At 38.4% G+C, this 25,207-nt stretch overlaps 3 protein-coding genes and 2 long non-coding RNA genes across 6 annotated transcripts; 2 read left to right on the top strand and 3 right to left on the bottom strand.

The window, feature by feature from the left end:
- Nucleotides 1–798: 798 nt before the first annotated feature.
- Nucleotides 799–4,548, top strand: LOC132910193 (uncharacterized). 2 transcript variants are annotated; one of them, XM_060965757.1, is made up of 7 exons: nucleotides 799–1,355; nucleotides 1,421–1,841; nucleotides 2,540–2,731; nucleotides 3,461–3,603; nucleotides 3,670–3,834; nucleotides 3,903–4,063; nucleotides 4,131–4,548. In XM_060965757.1, exons 1-6 carry the CDS (start codon nucleotides 985–987, stop codon nucleotides 4,051–4,053), a joined length of 1,443 nt encoding a protein of 480 aa, XP_060821740.1. In that variant the 5' UTR covers nucleotides 799–984; the 3' UTR covers nucleotides 4,054–4,063; nucleotides 4,131–4,548. The 2 variants fall into 2 exon arrangements, with proteins under 2 accessions (XP_060821740.1, XP_060821742.1); XM_060965759.1 differs by lacking the exon at nucleotides 2,540–2,731 and having other exon boundaries at nucleotides 815–1,355.
- LOC132910214 (apoptosis-resistant E3 ubiquitin protein ligase 1) lies at nucleotides 4,547–20,884 on the bottom strand. Its single transcript, XM_060965791.1, has 16 exons — nucleotides 20,735–20,884; nucleotides 20,358–20,554; nucleotides 9,739–9,895; nucleotides 9,406–9,611; nucleotides 9,100–9,299; nucleotides 8,718–8,955; nucleotides 8,464–8,633; nucleotides 8,205–8,385; nucleotides 7,918–8,129; nucleotides 7,569–7,835; nucleotides 7,426–7,501; nucleotides 7,068–7,357; nucleotides 6,865–6,990; nucleotides 6,607–6,795; nucleotides 6,269–6,531; nucleotides 4,547–6,206 (listed from the first exon to the last, which is right to left on the bottom strand). Exons 2-16 carry the CDS (start codon nucleotides 20,536–20,538, stop codon nucleotides 6,104–6,106), a joined length of 2,859 nt encoding a protein of 952 aa, XP_060821774.1. The 5' UTR covers nucleotides 20,539–20,554; nucleotides 20,735–20,884; the 3' UTR covers nucleotides 4,547–6,103.
- Nucleotides 10,133–11,816, top strand: LOC132910200 (leucine-rich repeat transmembrane neuronal protein 1-like). The gene is made up of 3 exons (XM_060965770.1): nucleotides 10,133–10,284; nucleotides 10,477–10,952; nucleotides 11,398–11,816. Exons 1-3 carry the CDS (start codon nucleotides 10,194–10,196, stop codon nucleotides 11,719–11,721), a joined length of 891 nt encoding a protein of 296 aa, XP_060821753.1. The 5' UTR covers nucleotides 10,133–10,193; the 3' UTR covers nucleotides 11,722–11,816.
- Nucleotides 12,253–18,004, bottom strand: LOC132910219 (uncharacterized). Its single transcript, XR_009658712.1, has 3 exons — nucleotides 17,224–18,004; nucleotides 16,440–16,550; nucleotides 12,253–12,277 (listed from the first exon to the last, which is right to left on the bottom strand). It is a non-coding gene; the product is annotated as an uncharacterized LOC132910219 (long non-coding RNA).
- Nucleotides 20,885–21,925: 1,041 nt separating the features above from the next.
- LOC132910218 (uncharacterized) lies at nucleotides 21,926–23,847 on the bottom strand. The gene is made up of 2 exons (XR_009658711.1): nucleotides 23,687–23,847; nucleotides 21,926–22,982 (listed from the first exon to the last, which is right to left on the bottom strand). It is a non-coding gene; the product is annotated as an uncharacterized LOC132910218 (long non-coding RNA).
- Nucleotides 23,848–25,207: the final 1,360 nt, after the last annotated feature.

Genomic DNA, 25,207 nt, shown 5'->3' with positions numbered 1-25,207 from the left:
TTCTGTTAATGTTCTTCACATTATGTTTCATACAGGTTTCATTTCTTTTTCTCGTATTAGACTCGTAGATTGAAGATTATTAACAGTTCAATCATTAGATAGAGTGTTTTTTGGCACGAACGTGATAATATTGGACTTAAAATAAATTTATGTCCGTGGTTCATCGGATTTATCCTGTAGTAAATTAAAATTCAGGAACGTAGATAGGTTGCTAGTGCCTAGGTGCTTAGTGCCCAATGACTCATGCAGACACGTCACATAATTCTGCTTTATCATGTGAAATTGTAGAGCGTTAGCTACTGAATTTATTTGAAGTTATATAAAATATTAGTTATTTGAGCTATTGAAAAATATTATAATTATTACGAACAAGTATCGTATCGTGTTTTACAAGGTCGTTTATATTCTAAAAATCATGAGTTTTCTTCGATCCTAATTGGTATCGTTTAGGATTATTTTCACGAATTATTTGTTAAATCGTAGTACTATGTTAATTTAAGCTTTTATCAGTTTTTGCGAATAAAGTGAGTTGTTTGCAATTATATTATAAATCAGATCTATACATTACATAAGTCTTAATCGCTCCTTACATTCGTCGTCGTAGGTGTACTCGATTATGCAATACTACGAAGTACTATATCCAAGGCATAAAATTGTGTGACAATTTATATACTGTGAAACACAAAATTAAAGAAAAATTGTTAATATATAAAATTGAAAATTATAAAAATATAAAATTGAAGAGGAAAGTATATTATTTTGGGGAGAATTGTAAGAAATACAATCTTTTACGTTATCAAAAATATTACATATATATGTATGTACACGTGTTACACATACATAGATATATGTACACATATACGCATTGCTATCGAGAGCGATGATGCTTTTCTGTCGCATTACTCTCGCTTATTACGTCTCCATGACAAGTATAAACAACATTAATAGTTTTTGTAGAGAGTTTATGCGTGAATCGGAAAAGTGATGCCAGAAATTGCGATCACTCCGAAAAGCTTATCTTCCCTGAGTGCTTCAACGAGTTCCAGGGAAGAGTCAAACCAATTTTTTACTAAGAAAAGGCTGACAAGATGCATGCAACATAAATTTCTAACGCACTCGCAACTTCCTGTAAGATGTCAGAGACCCAGTCGGTACTATCGTCCTCCGAGGACATTTTTCAGATTGGCTAACTTTGCAACTATTAATCGAACAACTGCAATTAACACGACGAAAAGTTGTCCGGATAATTCAACATGCTCGATATTCCATGCTGTTGATACCTCACGCTGCAAAAAAAGTTTATCTATGATTGATTTTTCATCTTTAATAATGGAGGCTGAAAATAGCGATCTTAGGTAAAGTTTATAAGGAATTTATAACGATTTAAACGTAATCGAATGATGATTGTTTTGTACTTTAGATCAGACAGTAGATCAGATAGTAGCTTCATAGAAAAACTTGAAGAAAATGATAAAATTAAGGACACCATTAGCAACGAAATGGGAATCAGCGTTGGTATCAGGAAGTGGATGGACGGCTTCACGACTTCAGAATCGGAGGAAGCGTGTTGTCAGTTCTTTCAAAACCCAAAGAAAGCAGCGAATTTGGTGTGTCACGTACTTATGCTGAATGCCTGGAGACGTAGACGCAGCGAAGTTCAATATCTACATGGCACGATCGAGGACTTGAGCCAACAGATCGAACACCTGCATCTACAAATCGTTGTTCTGCGTCGATTGCTCGACACGGAGAATATCCGTGTCAGTAAACTGACCAATGACGTTCATCGTACCAAGATCCAATTCGACGAAACGTCGAAGGAAAAGAATACGTTGAAATTGGTAATCTTTATAGCATTTATTTAGAGATAAGTTTTAATAATTATGTTTTACTTAATTAATTAAAGAATAGAGGGAAAAGAAAACACATATTCTTAACATAAAGCAGTAACGTCGTGCGCGGGTGAGGAATAAGAGCTATACATGCTCAACATCTTGTGGACGATGAACATGAGAGTTCAATGACGTGTATCTAACTAGAGGGATGACGCTAGCATAAGAGCTCGCGACACGAGTTTTGGCACAGGCAATAATATAGTTACCGAGACGTTGGCATTTTTGGCCTTCGATACTCAAGAATATCTTCTAAATAAGTTTAATAGCTGCACTTGTTATTTCTCTGTTAACAAAATCTTTCTACTTTTTATTCTCTCGAAACCTGAGTATATTCTTGAAAAACGATATGGCTAACTATTCTAAAGACTTTTTATAATGGTTGCATATTTATACATAAATGAGAACTTATTTTATCAGATGTAATGGCAATGTGCGTCGTAGCGAGCCATTAATTACTATATGTACACTATACAGGCAAGCGAGAAGTTGGCATCGGTCCAGCAGCTAATTGTGAAGCGAAAGAAGAAACTGTATCGCGGCGACACAAACATAGATGAAACTGGTTCTAGATACTTTCGGGGATTTACGAAGATCAACTTAGCACCGAACCTGCTTTTACGAACTAGGTTACCGTTCTTTTGCAGGAAAAAGTAAAAATGGAAAACGAGATTAAGCGTTTGACCGAGCTTTCCGAGGAGAGGCTAGTCGCAGCGGAAAATGTACAAAACGAGTTACTCACCGCACAAAATCACCTTCATGCGCTCGACATGCAGATGTCGAAGGATCGAGAAAAGCTGTTGAAGTTACGGGAAGATAAAAAAATACTGCTGGAAAAGGCTAGATTTCTAAACAGTTTTCTGTTATAGTCTATAGGCAAGATTTAATAATAAAGGGTAGCGTTTGCCGCGAGCTTGCATACCATACCACTGTAAAAATTGATTTCGCTCGATGACTCATTGTTATGTTCGCGGGAGAGGAGTCCGCAAAGAGGGTGAAGTCTCGGTTCAATGCGGATTTCTACTCTTTTCTATGAACGAATGAGTCATCCGTTCACCCTTTCAAACTCAGAGAACGAACATTTAAAACTGTTACACGATTAATTATCTAAAATTTTTAAGAGAGTTTGCGTCTCTTGAAAACTTCTATATTTTCTACAAGAATTAACCTTTGAAAAAAATCTTTTCTTTGTTTTGTTTGCGTGAAGGTATTCTAATATGTATAGATCAAGGGCATTAATAAGAAACTGATGTACTTGTTAGATAGGTCAACGCACGAAAGGATATATGTACTTCGTCGTTGAGTCATACCTTTTCTGCTTCATTGGTGACTCAATATCGCGTAATACTCCTTTCGTACTAAGAAAAGGGATCGATATTACTTGACCTATTAATTCGCACTCGGCTTGCGATCGAAACAAAAATTCGTGACATTGTTGTTTTATATAAAACAGCAATGTTTCGTGCTTTATCTTGATAGTTTCATAACAGAAAATGCTTGCTTATCGATTGATTTCTATAGCGTTTGTTTGTTGAATATGTGTTAAAAAAATATGATGATTCTTTTAGGTGACGGCCAGCGAAACGTTAGCAACGGAACGAGGAATGAGAGCAGACAAAGCTGAATCATGCGTGGAGGATTTACAATTGAAACTCGCTACGCAGATTGCTCTGGTTGAATCTTCGCAGGAACAGATAGAACGATATTCAAAGTAAATTCACTGGATGTGAGCCTCGATAATTTGCACGTTATTTTAATATAAATTCTGTATCTGTAGAGAGTTAAAAGCTAACGAAGATGAGAAAATCAAGTTGTTGAAACGTTTAAAATCAAGCGAAGATATGGGGAGAAATTTAAGCTTGCGAACAATTTCTCTGGAAGCTCAACTAGTTGATGGAGGGGTAGCCCTGGAACGCATGCAGGAAGCATACAATTCACAATTGTAAATATTTTTACTGATCGCTCATGAGCGGAAAACACTAGCTTAAAATCGATCTGTGATTATTTTAGAACGGAACTGCGTGAATTGAAAGAACGTTTAATGCGCCAATCCCAAGAAGGGGGTTGGAGTAGTAGAATGTTGCAAATAGCTGGTAGTGTTGTACGAGCGCCGAGGGTTATACTACGCACTTTATTATCAGGTCCAGTGTTAGCTTCTTAAAGATAGCTTGGTAAGTCGGTCATCAACTTACCTGCTAATTACAAAAATGTAACGTTTGCTTGTTATTGAAATTTTAGTTGCTCTTGCTCACGCGTGATTGCGCCATGTTTCGAGTTTCATGTTGGAACGAAGAGTTTAAAAAGAGGAATTTTGAGGCTGATGATGATGATTGTTTGATAAGAGAATGGAGAAAAGGAAGATTTTATGTTTGAGTTGAGGGGGAAGAGTTATGTGGTCACGAGGAAATCAAAGGAGCAGAGAATAGCGTCAAACTGATAGTAAATTTTTCGGTACTTTTATTACCAAAATTATTTTTTTTATCTATATATTTTTTTTACTCTCTATACTTTCTGATGTTACGGACTTTATATACATACGTAAGCATTTAAAATCAAAACGGGACGTAATACTTTAAAATATTTAACGATACTATGTACAATATTGGAAACTATCCTACTAAGTTAAGGATGGATAAATAAATCTAGATATCATGTAGTTTTTTTTATCTATATTTTACACCTTTTTTTCATGTAACATGATAAAGCGATAAAAATGAGATACCGTCAGAATCGCTCAGTTTGTTATGGAAAAGTTATTTCTTGTTATGAAACATCAACAAATACATTTGATAACTGATAAATATGTATATAAATGTATGCATAGCATATAATCGTAATTCATTATATTTTACACAACATTTATATATACCATTTTAACGTTGACGAAATAAATGTACATAGTAGAGCAATGCTAACGGTATATTATTTTTTTCAAAAAACACATTACAATAGATCGTAAAATCTAAATAACCACGTACGAGTGACACAAATACGACGTGTCTGATCACATATCTCATTATTGCGTACATAAGTACAAGATAAAATTGATTTTCGTTTTGTTCGATAACAATATCGTTTCTGCGGTATATTTCTTTTAGGCTTCAGCCAGCACAGTATAGATCCTTTCTCATTTGAGGTTTTCGTACACGGTAAGCGAAGACACGGCAAAAATTTCAGTGGAAGATTCGTTCTTATTATCACAAAATTATTTCATATTTGAGTACGTTGTGTTAGGTGTAATTTTATGTAATCTTCTCGCTAGTCGATCTAAAACATTTTTTATTCCATATATTAATTGCGACAACAAATAATGCTGTCCTACAATTTTGAGACTGGATTCGGTCGTACTCGTCGATTTACCACCTTAAAATACCCTTTAATGCGATATGAAAACGAAGAAAAGCCCAGTATGTTTATTTGCAATTGAAGACATTTCGTGTAAGCTATATGCTATAGTTAACAAAATTACAGACGATATTGCATCTACAAAGAAATCTAAAGATTACTCACTGACTTTGGTTGCAAGTAGTAGGTAAGAACTTAACTTACTTTTATAAGTAAGAACTTACGAAATTCATTCATCGAAACATTGTTTCCTTATTTATTTCGTGTGCTTAGTGCGATATTCGAAGTAAAAAAGAAGATAAAAATACTGATTAGGTGAATAGTTTAATAAACCTCACGACGATCTTCTCAAACTTTACAATGCACATGCTAACTTTGACTAATTTGGTAACTATAAAAGAATGTTTTATTGCGTATCGATTAAATCGTGGAATTAAATATATCGAATCTGATGGCTTGAGGAACGTGTACGTACCTATTTTTACGAGTAATAAAATTTACAATATTTTAAACTACAACAAATCTTGATACAATAAATTGAGCAAGATGTTCCTGTAAGATTGCTCGTTGCATCATCTCTTTATAAAAACGTTACCACAAGCCAGTAAGAATATTAATATCGTCGTTTATGTTTTGAAAAATATATCTGATTGTTCTTGATAGTCGCTTGATAGAACATAAAAAGAATATGTTCAAAAATCCTATTCCTTTGTTTACGTATTAAAATGTGTGGTAAATGTAATTTTTTTAATCTCATAAAAAGAGCAGACATTTTAAAGTAAAACTATGTTAATAATACGAAAAATAAAAAGTTAAATAAATAGCACAATCATATAAGACTAGAACTTAATTGACACTTAGTCAGTTTAAATCATGCCAAAACCTTCAGTACCTTCACTAATCGCTAATAATAAAGCTCGTTCAAAGTGATCGTAACATTCGTAATCCGGTAAGCAGAGCTGATTGAAGCTGTAACAGTATTTAAATAATTATTACGCTTTGAAACTCGGTCAGAATATTGAGTTACGTACCAAGTATGTGCTGTAGGCAAGTTAGCAAAAGTTGGTGCTGCTGTAATTTGAAATCGTGGACTCAGTTGTTGAAATCCACCGGGTGGTAATTGCGAACAACCTGTAGTAAATTGTAATAATCGGGCCATCTCTTCCTGCGTAAAGTTGCTAACTGCAGTCCAAAACCAATCGAGAACTCGAAGAAATTCTGAAGAACTCCCATTAGCTATATGGTGCGCACGTAGATCTGCCACGCTGTACTCACCAGTTCCACATAACAATAACTGTAATAAATATAGATACAATGAAAATATTGATTGGAGAATATTTAGGGATAAGAAAAAAATATATTTACATACTTCGAGTTCGTTCTCGTCAAAAATTCCCAAAAGGTTATCGGGAATGAGTTCGTTCAATCCCCTTAGAAAATGTTCCACTTCATTTCGTATGGAACTAGCAAGTCTATGTTGGGCGAGTGCGTCCAAATAACGCAATTTAGTTCCATTCGTTACACGAATTTTACCACCTCCAGGTATTAACTCAGCTACCTATAATAAATATATTTGGCGTGAACGATACAAGTAGCTATAGTATAAAATACGTATTAAGATACTTACTTTTAATAATTGACCATCTTTATCATATTCTTCTTCAACAAAATAAAGTTCCATTTCCTCAACATCATTTTCAAGAATATATTTTATTTTGCTCAGATATAAGTCTGGATCATCTTGCTCGAAATACTATACAGAAGATAAAAACATAAATAGGTTAGTACAGTTGTATTTTGATACAACACATTAATAATAACTAATTCTACCTTATAATGTACACTGAGGCCTATGATTTGTGCAAGAAATGATCTTGTGAATCTTGCACGTACTAACTGTCGATAGGAACCGCCAAGAGCGGATTCGTATAGGCATTTGCCTACGATTCGTCCTGCAAATTCGTAATGTTTTAACTTGAGATGTGGAGGCCGTTTACTGTTAGGATGAACTAGTGCCTGTTGTGATTCTCCGAAAGATGCAAATAAACCGTTTCCTGAATCGAATAGTGCCGCACAAATTAATTCAAACCATTCTCGTCGGACACCACCCCAATCAACCCCTGGAACAAAATATTAAATATTCCTTTTTTCCAAATGGATACAATATATTTTTCTCGATAAAACATACCTTGTTCGCCTTGGAAATTGATTTCAAAATTTCTACACCAGTCATTCACAGAAAATCCTTTTGTAGCTTTCATGGACTTAAAGGAGAAACTCGTGCTAAATTTGAGCAGAATAAGATTATATTAATTAATAATTGACACTTACCGATTCTAGCAATTTATCTCGTTGAACTTTCATTGAAAGCTTCTCGTGATAATGTTTTTGATGATGTTTCCGAACTTCGTGGTAAAAGAAATCTTGTTTATCAGCAAAAGTTTCACTTCCTCCAATGTTCTTCAACAGAAACAACGTGAACGTAGCGGCTATTATATCTCTATATAGAGAAATTAATTCAACAGGTGGCTGACATCCGTCATCGATAGAAAAAGAATCGTAACCATCGTATTGATTATTCGAACAATCAAAGTGGAACTGAAAAATATAGTTTTAAATTATTGCACGCGTTCAATTTACAAAAAAATCAATGTTTTCGCAATTAGACAAATTCACTTACTTTAGTCGATGGACAAAGCCTGAATGTAACAAGCCTTTTCGGGATAATCCTTAGTAAGTATTCTTTAATAGTAAGTTGCTTAGGCGAAATGAAACAGACAACTTTTTTTGGTTTTGAGAATTTCTCGCCTTGCATGCCCAACAATTTAGCGGTATAGCAAATATTGGGGTCCTTCGAAGCCACGTTATTGTGTACCATTCTAGCAACATCACCTGCGCTAACAAATATAAATTCTATAAAAATAAAACTTCATTAACAGTATAATATTAAAAAAGTATCTTTCGTACTCTCGAGTACAATGATGTCGAAATCGCCATTGTGTAGTTGTAGTCCGCCTAAACTAACTGTCGCATGATAACAGTTACCCTTTGGAAAACTGACTTTTAAACGAATCCTTTGATTCGGAGAATCGTATTCAAGTTGTACAGTACAATCCGCAACAGCCGATTTATCTCCTGAATTACCAATCTGTAATGAAAAAATATAGCGAATGAAGTCAATCGCAATAACGTAAGTATCGCTCGATTATAATGGCATCCCACTTGCCTGAGTAATGTTAACTTGGTAACCTTCCGTGGGTTTATCACCGGGTCCAAATATGCACAGATTATCATATTCGTCTCGAGGTTCTATTGTCATAGAGTGTGCAACTCCTGCTGTGCAAACAACTGTCGAACTTTGTCGTACAAAGATGGTCTTATTTGGATCCGGAGGACCTAAAGGATTAAGTGTGATTCTATAATTGTTTATAGTCATATTTCTCAGAAGTACCATTTAATACGTTTATCATGCAAACATACCTGGAAGAAAATTTTTAAGAAACGGGCTGCCGTGAACGTGACACGGACCAATAAGTACGGCTATTCGATATTGTCCAGCATGGCGCACAGTGAACTTCACAACTGCAGTATTAGCAGCTAAGGGATCGGTACCCCCCAACTCTATAAGGGTAGCTATCCTGCGTGTACCTTCTGTGACTTCAACGATCAGATTGTCTTTGTCACAAATAGGATACGGTTGACCGTTGCGTTGATAAAACTATAAAGTACAGTTTGAAAGAGAAATGCCATTGTTTTAACAGGAACAATAAAATAACCGGATAATAGTAATAAGAAAGTAACTTCTACCCTGTGCCGTTTGTTGCTTTTTCTAAATACGCATTTAGAAAGTTCTATTAGGTACCTTCACTATAAACGTCATAGTTCCTCCAACGAGCTGTGGCTCATCCCATGCAAAGTGAACTCGGCAATTGCTCGGTAATAAATATTTTCCAGTCACATATTGCAGCAAGGAGTGCTTTGCCTCTGGTGCTAGAGCTGGTTGTGTCATAGCAGCCAAGGTCACTAACCCTGCTACTGACACAGAAACTACCAACATTCCACCTGTTAAATATAAAAGAAAGAAAGTTATTCCTCGAGTTTCTGCTCGAGCACGTTCCTGCGTTATGCAATCGAACGAAATTTGCGAAAAATAACAAAGAAATTGTACCCCATGTCCAAGCGTCCTGATGTTGACTATTCTTCACTACGGCACTCCATAGATCAGCCTTGAGGTTTTCTAAATCTTCCTTTGAAGTAGGCAGCGTCTGTCTGGCCTGGATCCATCGCGGTAGATCCTTGCCAAGGGCTGCCCGTGCAGCATTATCCTCCACCCAATATACATCCTCTAGAGACATCACTTCCATCTGCATTAGCCTGACAAAAGGAAAACAGATTTATTTTGACTTTTTGTTCGAGGAAAATTGTAATGCAACTAACAGTTCTGATTATTTCTGAGGGAAACCATGGAACTATTAAAGCCCCTGGTTAAAATTCTGCTCACTTCTGGTAATGGCTATGCAAGCCATGGTCTGTCAACCACTGGCGTAAAACGAGCCTTTGTTGCAGTAAACGTGCGGCGCGTTGTAATCGTTCTTCGTCTTGTGCCGGCAGTTCTGGTAACGCGTACACTTCGCCACAGCTGGCAAGAGATGAAATGCCTGTAACATTCAAAAAGCTTTTCTTTCTCCTTTGACATCGACGTTTCGCAAAAAAGGAAAAAAGGAACTCGTTACATTTAATTAATTCGGAGAACACGCTATCAGACGAAAGCAAAGATAGCTTTTCTAATTAGAGACTCATAGGAATTTAGCGATAGTACCGGGTATTTATCATAGAGAAGGACAGGAAATAAAACCTGATAATTCGAGACTGGACGACGAGTCGATTCCTTCGCCTGTCCGTTCTCAGTACGTCGTTGTCAGTCGTAAAACCACCGAACTGTGTAAGCCACTTAAAATGCGCTGTACGTCGTTCTCCGTTATTCTACTGTGCATTCTCAAGTGTGGGTTTGTGCTTGCGGTATGCACTGTGAGCAAGCACGAAGGAGGTGAGGCAAACTCTTTCGCTTCAATTACATTCAATTTTCGATTGTCCCGATGGTGAATCGAAGGAACAAGTAAACGGGACACGAGTAAATTTCTATCTTTCTCTATTTCTTCTATTTCTATTCAAGGAAAAGATAGAGAAACAAAAATTTCTTAATATCAATAAATTGTTAAATGTATATTTCGTTACGCAGGATCAGCCTATCGTTTGCAATGCTCTAACGTTACTCTGGAAACGATTTTGAAACAAACGACCAACGTATCCGCTCTATTGGTCTTTAACTCAAATTTACGGTACATCGCAGAACGAGCTTTTATTAAATACGCCAAACATTTGCTGTTCTTGAACATCTACAATTGTTACATATACGACATTCACGCTGATGCGTTCGACAGCCTAGCTAGTTTGAGGAAACTCAGTCTACCTAGCAATAATATCACAGAAGTGAAAGAGGCGTGGTTTAAGGATCTGGTATACTTGGAACAATTAGACCTGTCGTTCAATAAAATCGAGAAAATCGCGCCAGCAATCTTTAGCAGAATACCATTGCTCAAACGATTCGATATCAGGGAGAATCGCATAACTTGCTTGGATCCTTCAGCATTTCCGGGTGGTGTCGACAAAATTTATTTCCTCGGAAACCCTCTGACTCTCACATGTCGAGGAGAGGTAAGACGCGTCATTGACGTAGCTCGCGTTTAACCGTTTGAGTCCCAGCGGTTTTTGAAAAAATACGGTCGGAAAATCCCGAACAGCGCGATAGCGCTTGTCTTAATCGATTGCGAAGAGAAGCAAGCGGCGCAATAGCGCTCGTCATATTTGTTATTTTATGAAATAAATCTATATTATTATATATGCGTACTATTAGTCTATAAATATTTCAAGTTTTATTCAATAAAAATTATTTAGAAAATAACAATGAAACACAAAATACCATCAGTCGTCCGTAGCGTTCAAATGTACTGGCACTTTTCGATATAAAATCTAAACAGCGCGAACGCGCTGCTCAGGACTCAAACGGTTAAGGAATTTAAGAATTTCATTCGTTATCCAGACTGCAGTGTCATGAAGTGAATGTTGCGATTCGGTTTATGTATCGATTTGGAAATTACAGTTAACTCTGTGGATGCGGGACCACGGGGTGAACTACAAGACCGAGCAGAGTAAGAAGGAAGAGTGGTTGGATAAGCTTCTTTGGCTCTGCGCCATGGACGATGCGAGCGTGGTCAAATCGGAAGATTCGATGAAAGAATGCATTATCCTAAATTTATTCAATCAGCTTCGTACAGGTCTGAGTACCGCGCAATCGTATCCCTTGTCCGTGGACTGTCCTGTTGAGAGCAATCTTTTGATGGCCTGTTTAGCCACGGGGGCCACTAATGGAGAAGTAATCAAGAATTTGCTCCTCTATATCCATAAAACCAAGTCATATCGTTAAAGAGAAATTGCACTATTGTAGAACCGATCAAGTTAAATTGTAATGTCTCGTGTTAAGAGCTTGTTTACGAATAAAAATCGATCATAATTAAAAAATAAGAATTGTGCAACGTTAGAAAGTTTCGATGTTAACACAAAGAGGAACGTATCGGTCAACTCGAGCCTTCGTTCGTACGGAAGGAATACCAATTTCGTGGCGATTAACCAGAAAGTGCGGAATTAAAGGTGATTTTCGACGAGAGATTTTACTTACCGGAAGATGCGCTACCGCTGGGTCGTAGCGACATGCCGATGGACGATATCTCGTCGGCAAAGAAATCTTTGTCGCGTTGTCCATCTCGGCAGCCTCGATTTTTGTCCGGCATAATTCCTCCACGGTGTTCCTGGCTCGTCGACTTTTACCGACTACGAAGCATTCTTTTGTTCACCGTCGCATCGCTCGCTCGTCACGAGGTCATCTTCTCGAAACATTATTATACCAGCGTTTTATCATCATAACCTTACTCGATTTCACGATGGAAATTTTAATAATTCGCGAAGGTTGCGCGATTCGAGATCTATTTGAAAGGAGATATCTAGTCCTGTTTCTCGTATAAAGCGCGCAATAAATCTAGACCGATGCATTATGACACGAACAATGAAACGCTCTGTCTTTTGTTTCCGATTCATCACTGGAGCGTACAATGTGATTGTGGTGATTGAATGATGAACAGTTACTGACAATTGCGCGGCATGTAACGGTTTTGTCAAGCAAAGGATTAAAATTTCGTCGAGTATACAAACGCGTAGCTGTATTTTTACAACTAAAGTCATTGCACGTAGAAAGACAGGAATAATAGGGCGTTTGTAGCAAGAGATAAACGTTGGAAAAGCATTAATCATTCTTTCACAGGCAAGGCCGCGATTTGTATCGTACGCGCTAACGATACGCAATTAATTTCAATTACTAGTCAGGTGAAAGCTAACAGGGATGTTTCGTGGAAGGTAGAGAACACAAAGAGGAAAAATGACAGAATGAGGGAATATTTGCTTGCTAAGACGCAATGGAATGATAAGGGAGAGCTTGCTATGCTTTCGCAGCCTACGCTCTCCAGCGTAGTCATAAATACCTAAAAGGGGACGCGATAATTCGGCTTAGCACCGCTTTCCTGCAAACTCCGACAGACCAACTTTGGGAGGATTTCGTCTCGCCAAGTTTAAGGATTAAGCTTATCCGGTCGTGTGAGGAACAAGCGAAACAGTAAGGGGAAAGAAGGGCCAAACTCCGCGAGATATTTCGATGTGGAGTGTACACTTTTGCCGGTGTTGACCCAGATCTGGAGAACTCGATTCGGATAAAGAGATTGATAGCAATTTCCGGAAATTTTTCGATGTCTCTCTGTGCTTTTAGACCGGTCGATTAACGATGCCAATTAAACGATGCCGGATCGATAGGACAGCAGCAGTCGCAATTTAATCAACGACAACGAAACGTTACTATGAATTAAACGGTCTCGAAACCGGGTCAAGAGTCCATTCGAGGTCAAACCGGGGTTATCGTACCCGTGTTTTCCGCGCTCATCTCGTTTCTCTTGCACAATTTATCGGCCAACGTGCAGCGCGGCAATTGCCACCGATAAAAAACGATACGAAAGGACGAAACGTACGACTGTAGTTCAAGGTATAATCGTTATTTGCGATTGTGAAATAAATCGGTCAAAATGGTACGCGACTATCCATTTCTTACGTCTGTTTCTTTCCTCGTTCGTTCGATGTTCGCTCTCTTCGATCTTCGAGTCTCGTCGAATCGAATCGGATCACGATCTTTGTCCGGAATACAGCTGGTTGTTCCGCGTGCAACGATTAAACAGCCGATAACACTGGGCTTCGAGATCACATCGGTTATCGGAGAATGAGCAACAAAGACGCGTCAACCTCCGTGTTCGATACAAACGAAACTGTGTGACAGTCGTCAAGATTCGAAACGCGATGTTTTCATCGGTTCTCTCCTCACTTCCTCTTTCGAACAAAGAGAAAGGAAGAAAAAAGAAGAGAAAGAAACTTACAGACCGTTTCATCCGCAGAGTGTTATAGGACTTGGAGGGATAAGTGTTCCATTAGCGAGTCCATCAAAGCCCTGGAGCAGTAACATTTTAAAAGGTAAAAGAAGGATGTGATACTTTGGACGTTTTTCAGACCTTTACGTCTTCCTTTTAGTTTCTTCTTTCTCGTCTTTTTTCGTGGCTTGTGGTCGAGGTGGGATATACACGCGGCAGAATAAAAAGAAAAGAATGCAGCGCGATACAATGAAAGAATCAACCGCGTAGCACCCGGCAAGCTCGCATCGACTCTTGACCTTTACGAACGGATATCCTTCACTGGCATTACTTCGTGCTAACGATCCTTTCGGTACTAAGAGGGGTGGCAGCAAGGGAGGTTTGAAGTAAAAGGTGGTGGTGGTGAGCAGGGAAAACCAGGGCATATGTATGTCATATATTCTCACGATTATGCACGAGAGGGTTGCCGGTATTATGAAGGTAGGACAGATCGATTTCAACATTTGCTATTTTACACTAACCGCGGGCGCGATATAGACGGTCCTCTGGAATTACAATATTTTGTTTCCATCTGCTTAATTTACGAGTTTCTCCTCCTCCTGTTTCAGCGATACGCGATACCCTGGGAATATCCAAGCACTAGGGGCACCGAACGAACTTGGTGACACAGTTTCACCACCATGGCGTGTATATAGCTTGGTTTGGTACCGCGTTAATAGAATTCCTACACTAGCGTGCTTAACAACGGCGTGACTAGATTCCGCTTGTAATCGCGGTATTCTTTCCGTCCCCTTTTTCTCAAACGTACGGAACCTGGTTCGAGCAGTACATTTTGTTGCAAAGAACATTTTCACGAACCCACAGGGATTAGCTCTGTACAGAAGTCGAATGAAACGATGCGAAAACGTGAATACTCTGCCGTGAGAACGGACGATTGTTTGCCGGATTAATTACAATCTTGTCGGCTACTAGAGGCGGTCGTGCATATACTTGAACATCTTTTTTACAATGGCACAAACAATACATTGTTTTCTCCTGTTAGAATAAGATTTTCGTTTTCTTGTTTATCTATTGCTTTCTATTGCGGGCAAAAATTAGCTACGAAGAATCGATTTTATGATCGAAAAAGTGTATGACTCGCGGGAAATCTTGAGGATTCACGGTTGAAATGGATACAGTTAAATCGAAGATGGCACACATACGTGCGTTATTTTCTTTCGCCTTTAACAGATTCATTAATCTGTTTTGTCCGACTTTCCAAGTGAGATAATCGCGGATTTCATTGACGTGTTTCCGACGTAAGATTCGTTACTTTGTAAATTAAATTAAATAAATAAAAATGTAAAGAAAGGAAATCTTTGAGATAAAAAAGAGGAAGAATTTGATGATCCAATCGGGCGGTCGCGAGCTGCGAATAAGTTATTCGTGTTACGGTAAAACGTAATTGATGTCTGGAATTTACTGGGCGGCGCGGCAGACGAAGATAATGTCGTTAAATTCGCGCTAGTTTATTGCATGGTTGATCTGTATTTGCATAATTCTCGAGAGCGAGAAATAATGCTCCTCTCATAGAGTTCTTCCATAAAGTATACTTTTTAATATACAGTATGTGCTAACAAAAATATGAATTTTTAATAAAAACGTGCAACTCTTTCCAACCTATGTATTTAAAGAAAAAGAGGAAAACATAAATACGAAAAAAATATTTGCAGTAGATTTACGCGAGTTTTCACCGATCGCTTATACGTTTCATCAAATCTCCATCTCTAACCCGTATTTCATTTGCAATTCTTTGTAGTATGTAATCAAGTAGCGGGATGGTTTCTCATTGTTTAAGTCTTGTATTGGCCCCTTAGGTCGGTTACCCGCGCCATTTCATCTACTTTTTCCTGTTTCTTCGTACACGCGTGATTATACCGGTAAAAATCTCGACAGACGTTTAACGCGTAAAAAACGGGTACGTCGTTGGTTTCTTGATCCTTCGTTTCACATTAGGCATTCTGTTCGTTGAATGACAATTAATTTTTAACGTGGTCGATAAAACGTGTCAGGGGTCAACTCGGTCTTCAGAATATTCTTGTCCGGAATTTTTTCCGCGTAGGAACGTTCAAAGGTTAAGGTCAAGCAAGAGAATCGATACTTTTCTCATCGGCCGACGTTCTTTCATGAAACGTAGATACTTACATACAATAACGGCATCGATTTCGCGCGATCAATGTCCCTATCCTGCTTCATCGACACGCGTTTCCGCTAATCCTGCCAGCGTGTTACCATCGATGAAACGCGGACAATTTGTCAATCAACAGGATTCTTTTGTTTTATACGGGCGTGGATTTAACTCACAGCGAATACGAATTCTCCTATCGTATATTCGCGAAAGAATGATTTATGCTACGGACATCCGAAATTTTCATTCCGTTTCATTACTTTCGAACAATGCGGATGCGGAAAATGGTCCATGATAAATTACTCTGTGGGCAATGAGAAGAATCGCGCGCTGGGAGGTCGTTTCTCGGTGTCGGATCTATCGATTCTACCGGTACAATGGATGATCAACGATTTTACTGTTGAAACATTCTTTTTAATATCGCGCTTCTTTCCCCTACTCGTATAAAGAACTGTGCCGCGTATAACAAAAAGGAAGGAAACTTATAAGAAAAGTTGAGAATTCAATTTCGCTTACCACTATTTCGTTTGAATCTTAGAAATTCAATGGAAAGTATCGACGTCGACATCGAGCCGATAAAACGCATTACCGGGTAACTTCTTCCTGGCTTTGAGGCTCGTGGGGAAACTAGCGTTCAAAGTGTCGCAATGCAGGACGTGTTTGCTATGCTCTAGGCGATCTGTGACTTTCGAAATGTCCGGGCGGAGTGTCGACGTGGTGTGCAATATGCAGGATCGTAAGTGACGTAAATGCCTTTTGTGATGGAATCGTCCTGTGATCTTTCGCGGCTTCAAGTAGCAAAGTTTTCAAGTGATTCGTAACACCTACGTGATCAGCCCAGACAGTTTCGAAATTCAAACAGAACCGGGAAAGCATGAATAGCTCCTCTCAAGACGAACCCTCGAACCGTGTTGCTTTCCTCTCGAGAAACTTTGCCAGTATCTTCCAACTTCCCGCGAAACGCAACAACCTTTGCTTTAAGAAATTTACGGTAAGGAAATTTTGGTCGAGATTTTAGTGTGTTTAATGAAGGAGAAATGATTAGTTAACTCGTGAAAGTATAGTATTAGCATTGAATAATACACACATAAATAGTGCAAATACAAGTGCAGAATTAATGAGAAATGAGAGCTGATGTTTTTTATTATGTGAAAATAATTGATTAAGCAACAATTCAAACACTCATACATAATATTGATGCATAGTAACAATCGTGACATAAAATAAAAAGGCGATGAAACACCGCGATTGTATTCGACCGTGAAACGAATGTTATCGGAGTGATAAGGAATGCACTTACTGATTCGAATCGACTTTCTGTCTCGTCGCTTGAAGACTGTTTTCCCGCCGGAGGATCGTGGCAACTTCGATCGGGAAATTCGCAACGAAAGATCGCGGTACCAGCAGAAAGGAGGAAGCGGTGTATGCGGCTAGTTCAGCTTCGGAATACAGTTCTCGAGCGCTAAAAAAACCTACCCCTTCGCAACAGGAGTGTCGTTTTCGCACTTGTTTACGATATTAATTACGAACTCGCTACTTGTTGTCTACAAGGCTGAGAAGAGTCGTGGGAGGAGGGTCAAGCGTCACGACGAAGTATGTAGTAACCTTCGAAAGATATCGAAAGGTGGCCTAGCGGAGGTCTAAGGTGTTGGTTTCATGTACGTCTCGAAGTCGGAGTACACACGGAAGCGCGAATAACAGAGGGAGGACGAAAGAAGGGTGGGGGTTACGGCTAAGGTGGCCGGGGAGTGATAAACGCGAGGGTTTCTACGACCGACTCGACGCGTCTACTAAGGATCAAGCGGGCCTGTGTGTCAAAGGCTCGATGATCGCGCGAACATCCGAGGCTCGTTTATGATTTCACCGTTCACAATGGCTCCGTTAGTACGGTGGTTCATACGTCCGCGCCCCTTGGCAACGCGCATAATGCTCACGTCGTTTGCTTCTCGATTAAACGAATCCGCGAAAATTTGCGAAGGGGCTGCAGCGACTTTTGGTAGAGCAAGTATTTCGATACCCGACAACCAAGAGCGATGCGACTCGACGATCCGCTCGCGCGGACTCACGCTAGACGACTGCATGCGAGACGATTACGCGGCTAGAGCCACCCTCTGCCACCCGTTTGGTACTCCCACCAGGTCCCGACCACGCCACAAAGACCACGTCAAGCAAGCCGATCGTCTTCCCGTGCTTCGCGTTTTTCCGTTCTTGCAGAAGCGTGAGTCGTCACGCCGACGACCTTACTACTACTTTTTTACTGGCATCACCATACCACCCCTTCTCCAAATTATCTCTATTATTTATTATGTGAATCACGACCATCTTTACAACCGTAATCTCGAATGTTTCGAGGATCTTGCTTTTATGAAACATGCACTGAGAAAAAATCGTAAATCAATGGAGGCGATACACGGAAGGAGTCGATCCTATTGTAAGCTTCATCGTATGGTTAGAAGTATAGGATGCAACGACCCGTCGTCTTGAAATTGGACCGACTATGTCGGTGTTATACCTTCAAAAAAAATGCTCATAAAAGCCGAATCGTTCGACTCGAGTTTGTCATTGGACCTAACACTGCATGCTCTGAATTTTTCCGATAATTGCAACCCACTTATCGACCAACCGTAAAGTAGTGCTCTTGTTTGTATTGGACTCCCTCGACAACCAGTTACATTTAATCTCGGACGATCCACGATCGATAAGAAGTCCGAATAGGGTGAAGTAATTATTGGAGGCAGCTACTTGCTGACTGAACGAAATCGTACCTCTATTCTCGACAAGCCAATCCTGCTTTCTGCCGTGTCGACGGAACTTGATATTTAGAGTTCTTTTAAACGACCTCTCTCATCCTTTTGCGGTAGTTTAAAACGACCGAATCAGCACGTTAATTCATATAAAAGACCATATATAGCTTTTAAATTTGTGTATATTAAATAATGCACATTTTGCATCGGAGAAATGTCATCGTTCTGATTGAACCAGTTATTTCGTTATTTAGGTACAGTTTCGTTTAGGCTGAAGCGCTTGGCTCATCCGTAATATTTATTTTAATTAAATGATTATTTATTTAAATACACGGGTATTTGGCTATGAGAGTTTCGTAATACCAGTTAGTCAATGTATTAGATCGTTCGAAAAGTTTCTTTCGTTTTATAAGGAAACAATAGATGTACAACATTTTCTTTTTCATATTATTTTATCGAATTAAGTATGATCCATTTTGTTCTAAATAAAGATCACAACGTTCGACCGATTAGGTTTCATGTTTATATAAAGATGGATCGTTGTAAAAGACATATCTGAAAAAGAAAGACACCTTTTGGACAACCTAATACTATGCTTCCGAATCAGTAGTAACGTACAGTGATGGACAAGCCGTGAAAAAGTAAAGGTGGCCATGTATACACAGACATTTACTTTCGAAAGGGGTGAGAGGAGGAACAGCATCCCCACTCTGCTGGCCCAAGCGCGCAGTGATATTGCCGCAGCTGCGAACTTCGTAACTATTTGTTCGTCCCACCAATAAAGAGGTACAAAAGCCTAGCCTCGAAGGAATGTTCGCGCAAGCGCTTATATCCTTGACATTAACCTGGGCTAAGATGATAAAAGTTTGGACATTGACGTAGATTCATCAGCTTGCATCGCTATAGCTTCCGAATCTGATAAAAAGAACATGCGGAGGAACGGGTTAAGATGAAAGTTGGATTCTAATTTTGTACATGCCAATGTTTCATATTGGTCGATATATATATATTCTTTTCTGTTAATAACATTTTATTTAAGAAACTTTCTCATTTCCCATAATGGATGTTTATGAATCTTTTGGCAGACTACATAGTTGGAAAAGAATATTCCTAATTAATTATTCGTTGACCGTGCGTAACATTAAAGTTTACGATACTCTCTGAGATGTTAATGGTTTTGAATCATAACAGTTGATAAACTAATTAATAATGTTTGCACGAGCGAAGGCTCTCTAAGTTCATATTGTCGTACGATTAGTGCACTTTGAAAGACTGATTTAATTTATGAGCAGTCGATAGTATATAGCTGGAGCTTATTCTTGTAAAAGAAATTGACTACATGCCAAACAATGAATTTCGACGAGAATGAACCTATTGTTCAAGGGAACGTACACATGCGTAGTCGGAATGATCATTCTAGAGATTTGTCAAAGGAATAAACGATGATATATTATAACTTCATCGATTATAGTGTTCGACAATCTTAATTTGATTTCATTTAAACCCATAAGTATAACTTTTAATCCAAGATATTTCTTAAAATTACTTACGTTCTTCATCGTAATGATTGTTTACGAATTAAAAAATGCTTTTGTTTATGTATCATCCAATGAATGTCAGTTATCACGCAATACGTAATATGAAAGTAAAAGAGTAATGAAACTGGAAAAGTGGTTAATCGAATCCTGACCTTTGTTTTTGAAGAGAGGCCGATACTGTTTCAATCCAATTTCGGCAAGCCATTGGTCTGCTTCGGTGAGATCCCCGCTGTTTCCATTTCCGGTGGCAAGCATCATCAGAAGTTTGCCAAGGGACAAGATCATAGTAAGAGCCAGGAATACCCCTGATAATACAGTCGACCATCGTGCCATTTCCTGATGAGTGCATCTTCAAACCGAACATTGAAAGATGATGTTGATATCCCGCGTGTACACACACATACATACGTTACAAACATATAGTTGTTAACAGGTAAAGTGTTTGAATTGAGGTTATGTCACCGCGATGTTTGTAAACAAATCTATGCGGAGGAATGTACCTAGCGCTACTTTAAATTAATCGGCTTACCACATTTTCATAGAGCTGATAATCGGTATACGATACGATTGACAAAACCGTGGCTACGTCTAGGTTTTACAGTCTAAGGACTTATATAGCTGAGCAGAATGAGAATAACTGTAGATGGAGTGACAGCTGAAGTGGACAACACTATATCCTAGGGACTTCCTGCGCCGGTCTTTCTTTTAATGAACAGCCTGAAAATCAATTTGAAAGTACACTTCCTTAACGTTAGTCAGTACACAAGTTCTGAAATACTGATTGTTCAAACAAAAAGAAAAATGGAAATTTCGTTGTGTTTTCACATTGATTAATGCAGGCCAGACGTGACATCATCACAGACGAGTATATATATTATTGATTAAGAACAGTACAATACTGAATCGATAACGTTGTGTGTGATACAAAAATGGTAAAGGGGACGATGATTCACAAAACGTGGGACATGAAAAAATATTGCATATCACGTCTATACTATATCTCGTCTGTGGTCAATGGACATGTGCATTCTGTACTTAGTCAATAGTATAGGTATCTAACTTACCCATTGTTGGAGATTATGAATAGTACTCTTGTGATCTTTGTTGCTTGACGTAAAAGTTGACATCCACACTTACATATGTATTTGGTACGTGACATGACATATGTATTTATTTACATGCGTATGTACATTTATCGGACGATTAGGACTGAAAATGATTTCAAAATGATATTTTGCCATTAAGCAGATACGGATTATATTAAACAGAGGGAGAAACGTGTTTGACGTATTTGAAAAATATATAAAGTGCGTTGTATTTCACATTCTTAATCAATAATTTAGCATGCGGTAATATTAAACACAGTTATTTGTATATTATTTAGATAAAATACGGAATTCGATGTTATAGGTGTGATTAACATACTGTAAACTTGTTTGACAAGTATTTCCATAGGAGTTATATATTGTTAAGAATTCTGCGTGATTAATAGTAATGATTTAATAATCGCTTCTAGTGGAATATTACATTCCACGCCTTGTTGGAAATTAATTAATGGCGGCGGCAAACAGAAAACAGAGGTTACCACCTAATAGGCGGGGATTTAAATTAGAAGAAAATTATTATTAGAAATAACGTAAAATGTATTGGTAAGTTATTAAGCACTTTATCAAAATGTGACAGATAATTAAAGAAATATCGTTACGAAGGAAAAAGATCGTTACATTGTACGAAGAAGTAATTATGTAATTCAGTTTTATGTAACGATGCACGTTTTTAATGCTTCTATGCGCGTCAAGCTTTCATAAAGTACTCATTTCAGTCACGATAACTATAAGATTGCACGCGTGTAGCCATTTAATCAGTATATCCCATTACGAATGCCATTACATATACATTTTAGATATCAGCGAACTAGTTGATCATAGGTATATTTATCAACATCTAATCTTACGATGTGGTTAATACACGAACCGCGTCAATACATTTTCAGAGCTACATAAAGTCGGAGATGTCTTCATTTTTGTGTCTATTTGTTCCGTATGTGACATTTCTTGGACATGAAGTATGAGATGCTTACATATGCACTAGAATTCTGTTGTCTTCGAGTTGACAGTTTGGTTTCACATGGAAGGTGTTAATTACATTATTCCCGCTTATCCACTTAGTCACTCCGACCAAATGGAATCTCAACAGGTTCCGAGAGAAACGTTAGGGAAAGCATTTGTCCTATAAAGGCTAATACGATAATCAGTCGAGACTTTTTTTTTATCTATAAAGAAATCAATATATGAGTAATGCGGAAGATAATGATCACTTACAACACTAATGCTCTTGTCTGCTACTAGGTAGATTATTAGATAGAAAGGTGAAAGGTCCCAATAATAATTTAGCGAATGGCCGAGCAACGATGCAGTCTCGGTGCAAGCGCGTCGTTTTACCTTGTCCAATTGCATACTTTATGAGTTGCCCTGTATGGTCATGGACATGGGACACCATACTACACCGCTATACTTTGCTTTGACAGCGGCGAAATGTTTATTTAATACATGGAAATCCCCGATTCCTCGGTTCACTAGCAACACACGACTGTTTCAGTCTCTTTGGCCCGACCCACAAATCCTTTCATTTTTTTCATGCTTTCCTCAATGCTTGTACATTCTTGACCACGTGAACATTTTTCCTTTCGAATAGAACACGTCTAAAGTACATTTGCTCTCAATGTTTGTGCGCAATTACTGTCATTGCATGCGCACATAGCGTTTGCGTAGAACGACCTAAATAAACATTTATACGATTTTTAAATTGTACATTTCGAAATGCGAGACGCATGCAGAAATATAATGAACATAAAGATATTTATTTTAAATAAGATATTAAATTTTTATTTAGATGTTTTCGAAGTGAAGTATTCAAAATCACTGAAGCTTGTATAACAAACCAAAATTTATAGTTTCACTATAATCGATTGAATTCTAATATATCATGGTTTAACGATGCGAGGACCAAGGATATAACAATGTTATAACGCATGTCTTGTATTGGTTAAGTGGATATGAGTACTCTAAAGACTATAAAATTTGACCTAAATACTTTCTAGGAGTAAAAATAAAGCGGGCTATCCAGAAGCTGACAAAAAGTATACTTTAAATGCTTTTCAACGCATTTATATCCATACACGTTGTAGGTATATGTGAATATTCCTTGGCAATTTACAAGGTTAGATATATTGTACAACACTCAAGCTTATGATCAGCGGAATCACTGCACATTATAAACGTGTTTAATTATCATTTAACGTCTTAACGTTTTGACATGATACAATGAGGATAATGAATGCTAATCACGGCGTGGCGAGGATATTAATTAATCGTTATAACGGTGTACAGGTCGGCCGAGATAATGTTACAATAATTTACGATGCTGTGTCCAAACCGATATCACAGGAGCTGGAGCACATGATTGGAATAAAGTGGATCACCTTCGTGCGGCTGACCTAACTTGTTCCTGGCGTCAAATTATCCTGTTGTCGGATTGGTACTGAGTCCTCGGCTGTAGGACTCTTTGATCTTCCGCAGCTTATCGAACCGTGTCGAAAGGAAATACGCGAGGAAATGTAGGCATTAAATCGAAACATGAATCGTTTATGCAATTACAGAACAATGGGAGCAGCCTACACACACATTAATAACTTAATCTGTCGAAGTGTATACGTCATTCCAATGGATCGTATACGTAGAGCTGCTTATCAACCTATTTTCATTTTCTATTAAGCAACGTGAAGGTAACTTGCTGTTTATTCATGTACATGGATATGTACATACATTTATTCATGTGTACATGGACACTCTTTGAAAGAAAAAAATTTTTAAATCGATCTCGGGCTTATTCTTGTCGTACTTTCTCCATGATCTTAGAATATTCACCGCAGGCTAAGATCGCAGAACTATAGCAATGACATTGCTCGTGCAAGTGAACAAAGTAGGTGCAAAGTTCTGTAATGATATCACGACGACGAGGCAAGAAGGTCGTTGCTCGATCGTGTTTTGTCGTTTTAGGCCGTCGTGAAACACATGCAAAAACATGCGAGTCGTTACACGTAAACAGTCCACGGCCCGGTTGATCGACGGACTAGAGTAAGAATACATGATTCCCGTAATCGAAACTAAAGATCGTTGCGAAGGAACGCTTTATCCATACATGTTACATATACAAGGTACAAATAAATTTTGCTTAGATATTTTTCGGCTAGTTGTATACTTTACTCGTTTATGTCTGGGAACCTGAATACAGGTACGATTGTGTTAGGCGAGGCTACCGCGTTAAACGCGCAAGTGGGTTAATGGTGAAGTCCACACGAGAGAGAAGGGACCGATATACTATATGTACATGCGTACATTTTACAGTCTGACAGATACTCTGACAGTTGATGTTGATGAACGATCCCTCCCGGCCTTCGGGCAGCTAGCATCGATGGAGAGGTTCAGCTGCAGCTGCACTTGCACCACTGGAGAGCGAACGGCCCCGCTATACATTTCGCCTCTCTTCCCTTGGGCCACTGCCACACTTTCGTGTGTAACAACCGGTGTATTTGCTTTTTAGCTCTCCTTCGAACATTAGATGTTCGAAACTGGAGCACCGAGAGTTTTCGCCGAATCTAAGAAAGTATATACATCGAGACGAATAAAATTGTCTTACTAGACACTATTACATGCGATGTAGGTAGAAGTTATGTTACGACAGTATTATGTTTCGATCGTTTCACCGCTATGAAATGCAAATAAATAATGCTTCCCAATAAGATATAAGCGCACAGTATTTGGGAATTACGTTCAAGTCCGGCAAACGCCCATGAGAAAGTTCACTAGCCAATTTCGCTTCTTGACTTTGAGTAGTTTATTTATGTTTTTATACATGTATCGCGTGTTATCCGCGAAATCTCACTTAATTAATCACTATAGACGCGGAACACGATAGAGAACGCGAGCATAAAATGTTTCTC

This window comes from Bombus pascuorum, chromosome 8 (genome assembly GCF_905332965.1).
Source record: "Bombus pascuorum chromosome 8, iyBomPasc1.1, whole genome shotgun sequence".
Lineage (NCBI taxonomy): Eukaryota > Metazoa > Arthropoda > Insecta > Hymenoptera > Apidae > Bombus > Bombus pascuorum.
Note: the sequence above shows the minus strand (reverse complement) of the source record. Positions and strands in the feature narration are given on the sequence as shown.

What these genes read in the sequence shown, in the direction of transcription:
- LOC132910193 (XM_060965757.1), top strand. Translation starts at nt 985, where the DNA reads ATGCCAGAAATTGCGATCACTCCGAAAAGCTTATCTTCCCTGAGTGCT. An exon ending in GCTGAAAATAGCGATCTTAG is followed by an intron (nt 1,356 to 1,420) that starts GTAAAGTTTATA and finishes TTTGTACTTTAG; the next exon opens with ATCAGACAGTAGATCAGATA. An exon ending in AAAAGAATACGTTGAAATTG is followed by an intron (nt 1,842 to 2,539) that starts GTAATCTTTATA and finishes GTTCTTTTGCAG; the next exon opens with GAAAAAGTAAAAATGGAAAA.
- LOC132910200 (XM_060965770.1), top strand. Translation starts at nt 10,194, where the DNA reads ATGCGCTGTACGTCGTTCTCCGTTATTCTACTGTGCATTCTCAAGTGT. An exon ending in TGTGAGCAAGCACGAAGGAG is followed by an intron (nt 10,285 to 10,476) that starts GTGAGGCAAACT and finishes TTCGTTACGCAG; the next exon opens with GATCAGCCTATCGTTTGCAA. An exon ending in CTCTCACATGTCGAGGAGAG is followed by an intron (nt 10,953 to 11,397) that starts GTAAGACGCGTC and finishes TGGAAATTACAG; the next exon opens with TTAACTCTGTGGATGCGGGA.
- LOC132910214 (XM_060965791.1), bottom strand. Translation starts at nt 20,538, where the DNA reads ATGGCACGATGGTCGACTGTATTATCAGGGGTATTCCTGGCTCTTACT. An exon ending in GCCTCTCTTCAAAAACAAAG is followed by an intron (nt 9,896 to 20,357) that starts GTCAGGATTCGA and finishes TGAATGTTACAG; the next exon opens with GCATTTCATCTCTTGCCAGC. An exon ending in CGACATCATTGTACTCGAGA is followed by an intron (nt 8,130 to 8,204) that starts GTACGAAAGATA and finishes TTGTTAGCGCAG; the next exon opens with GTGATGTTGCTAGAATGGTA.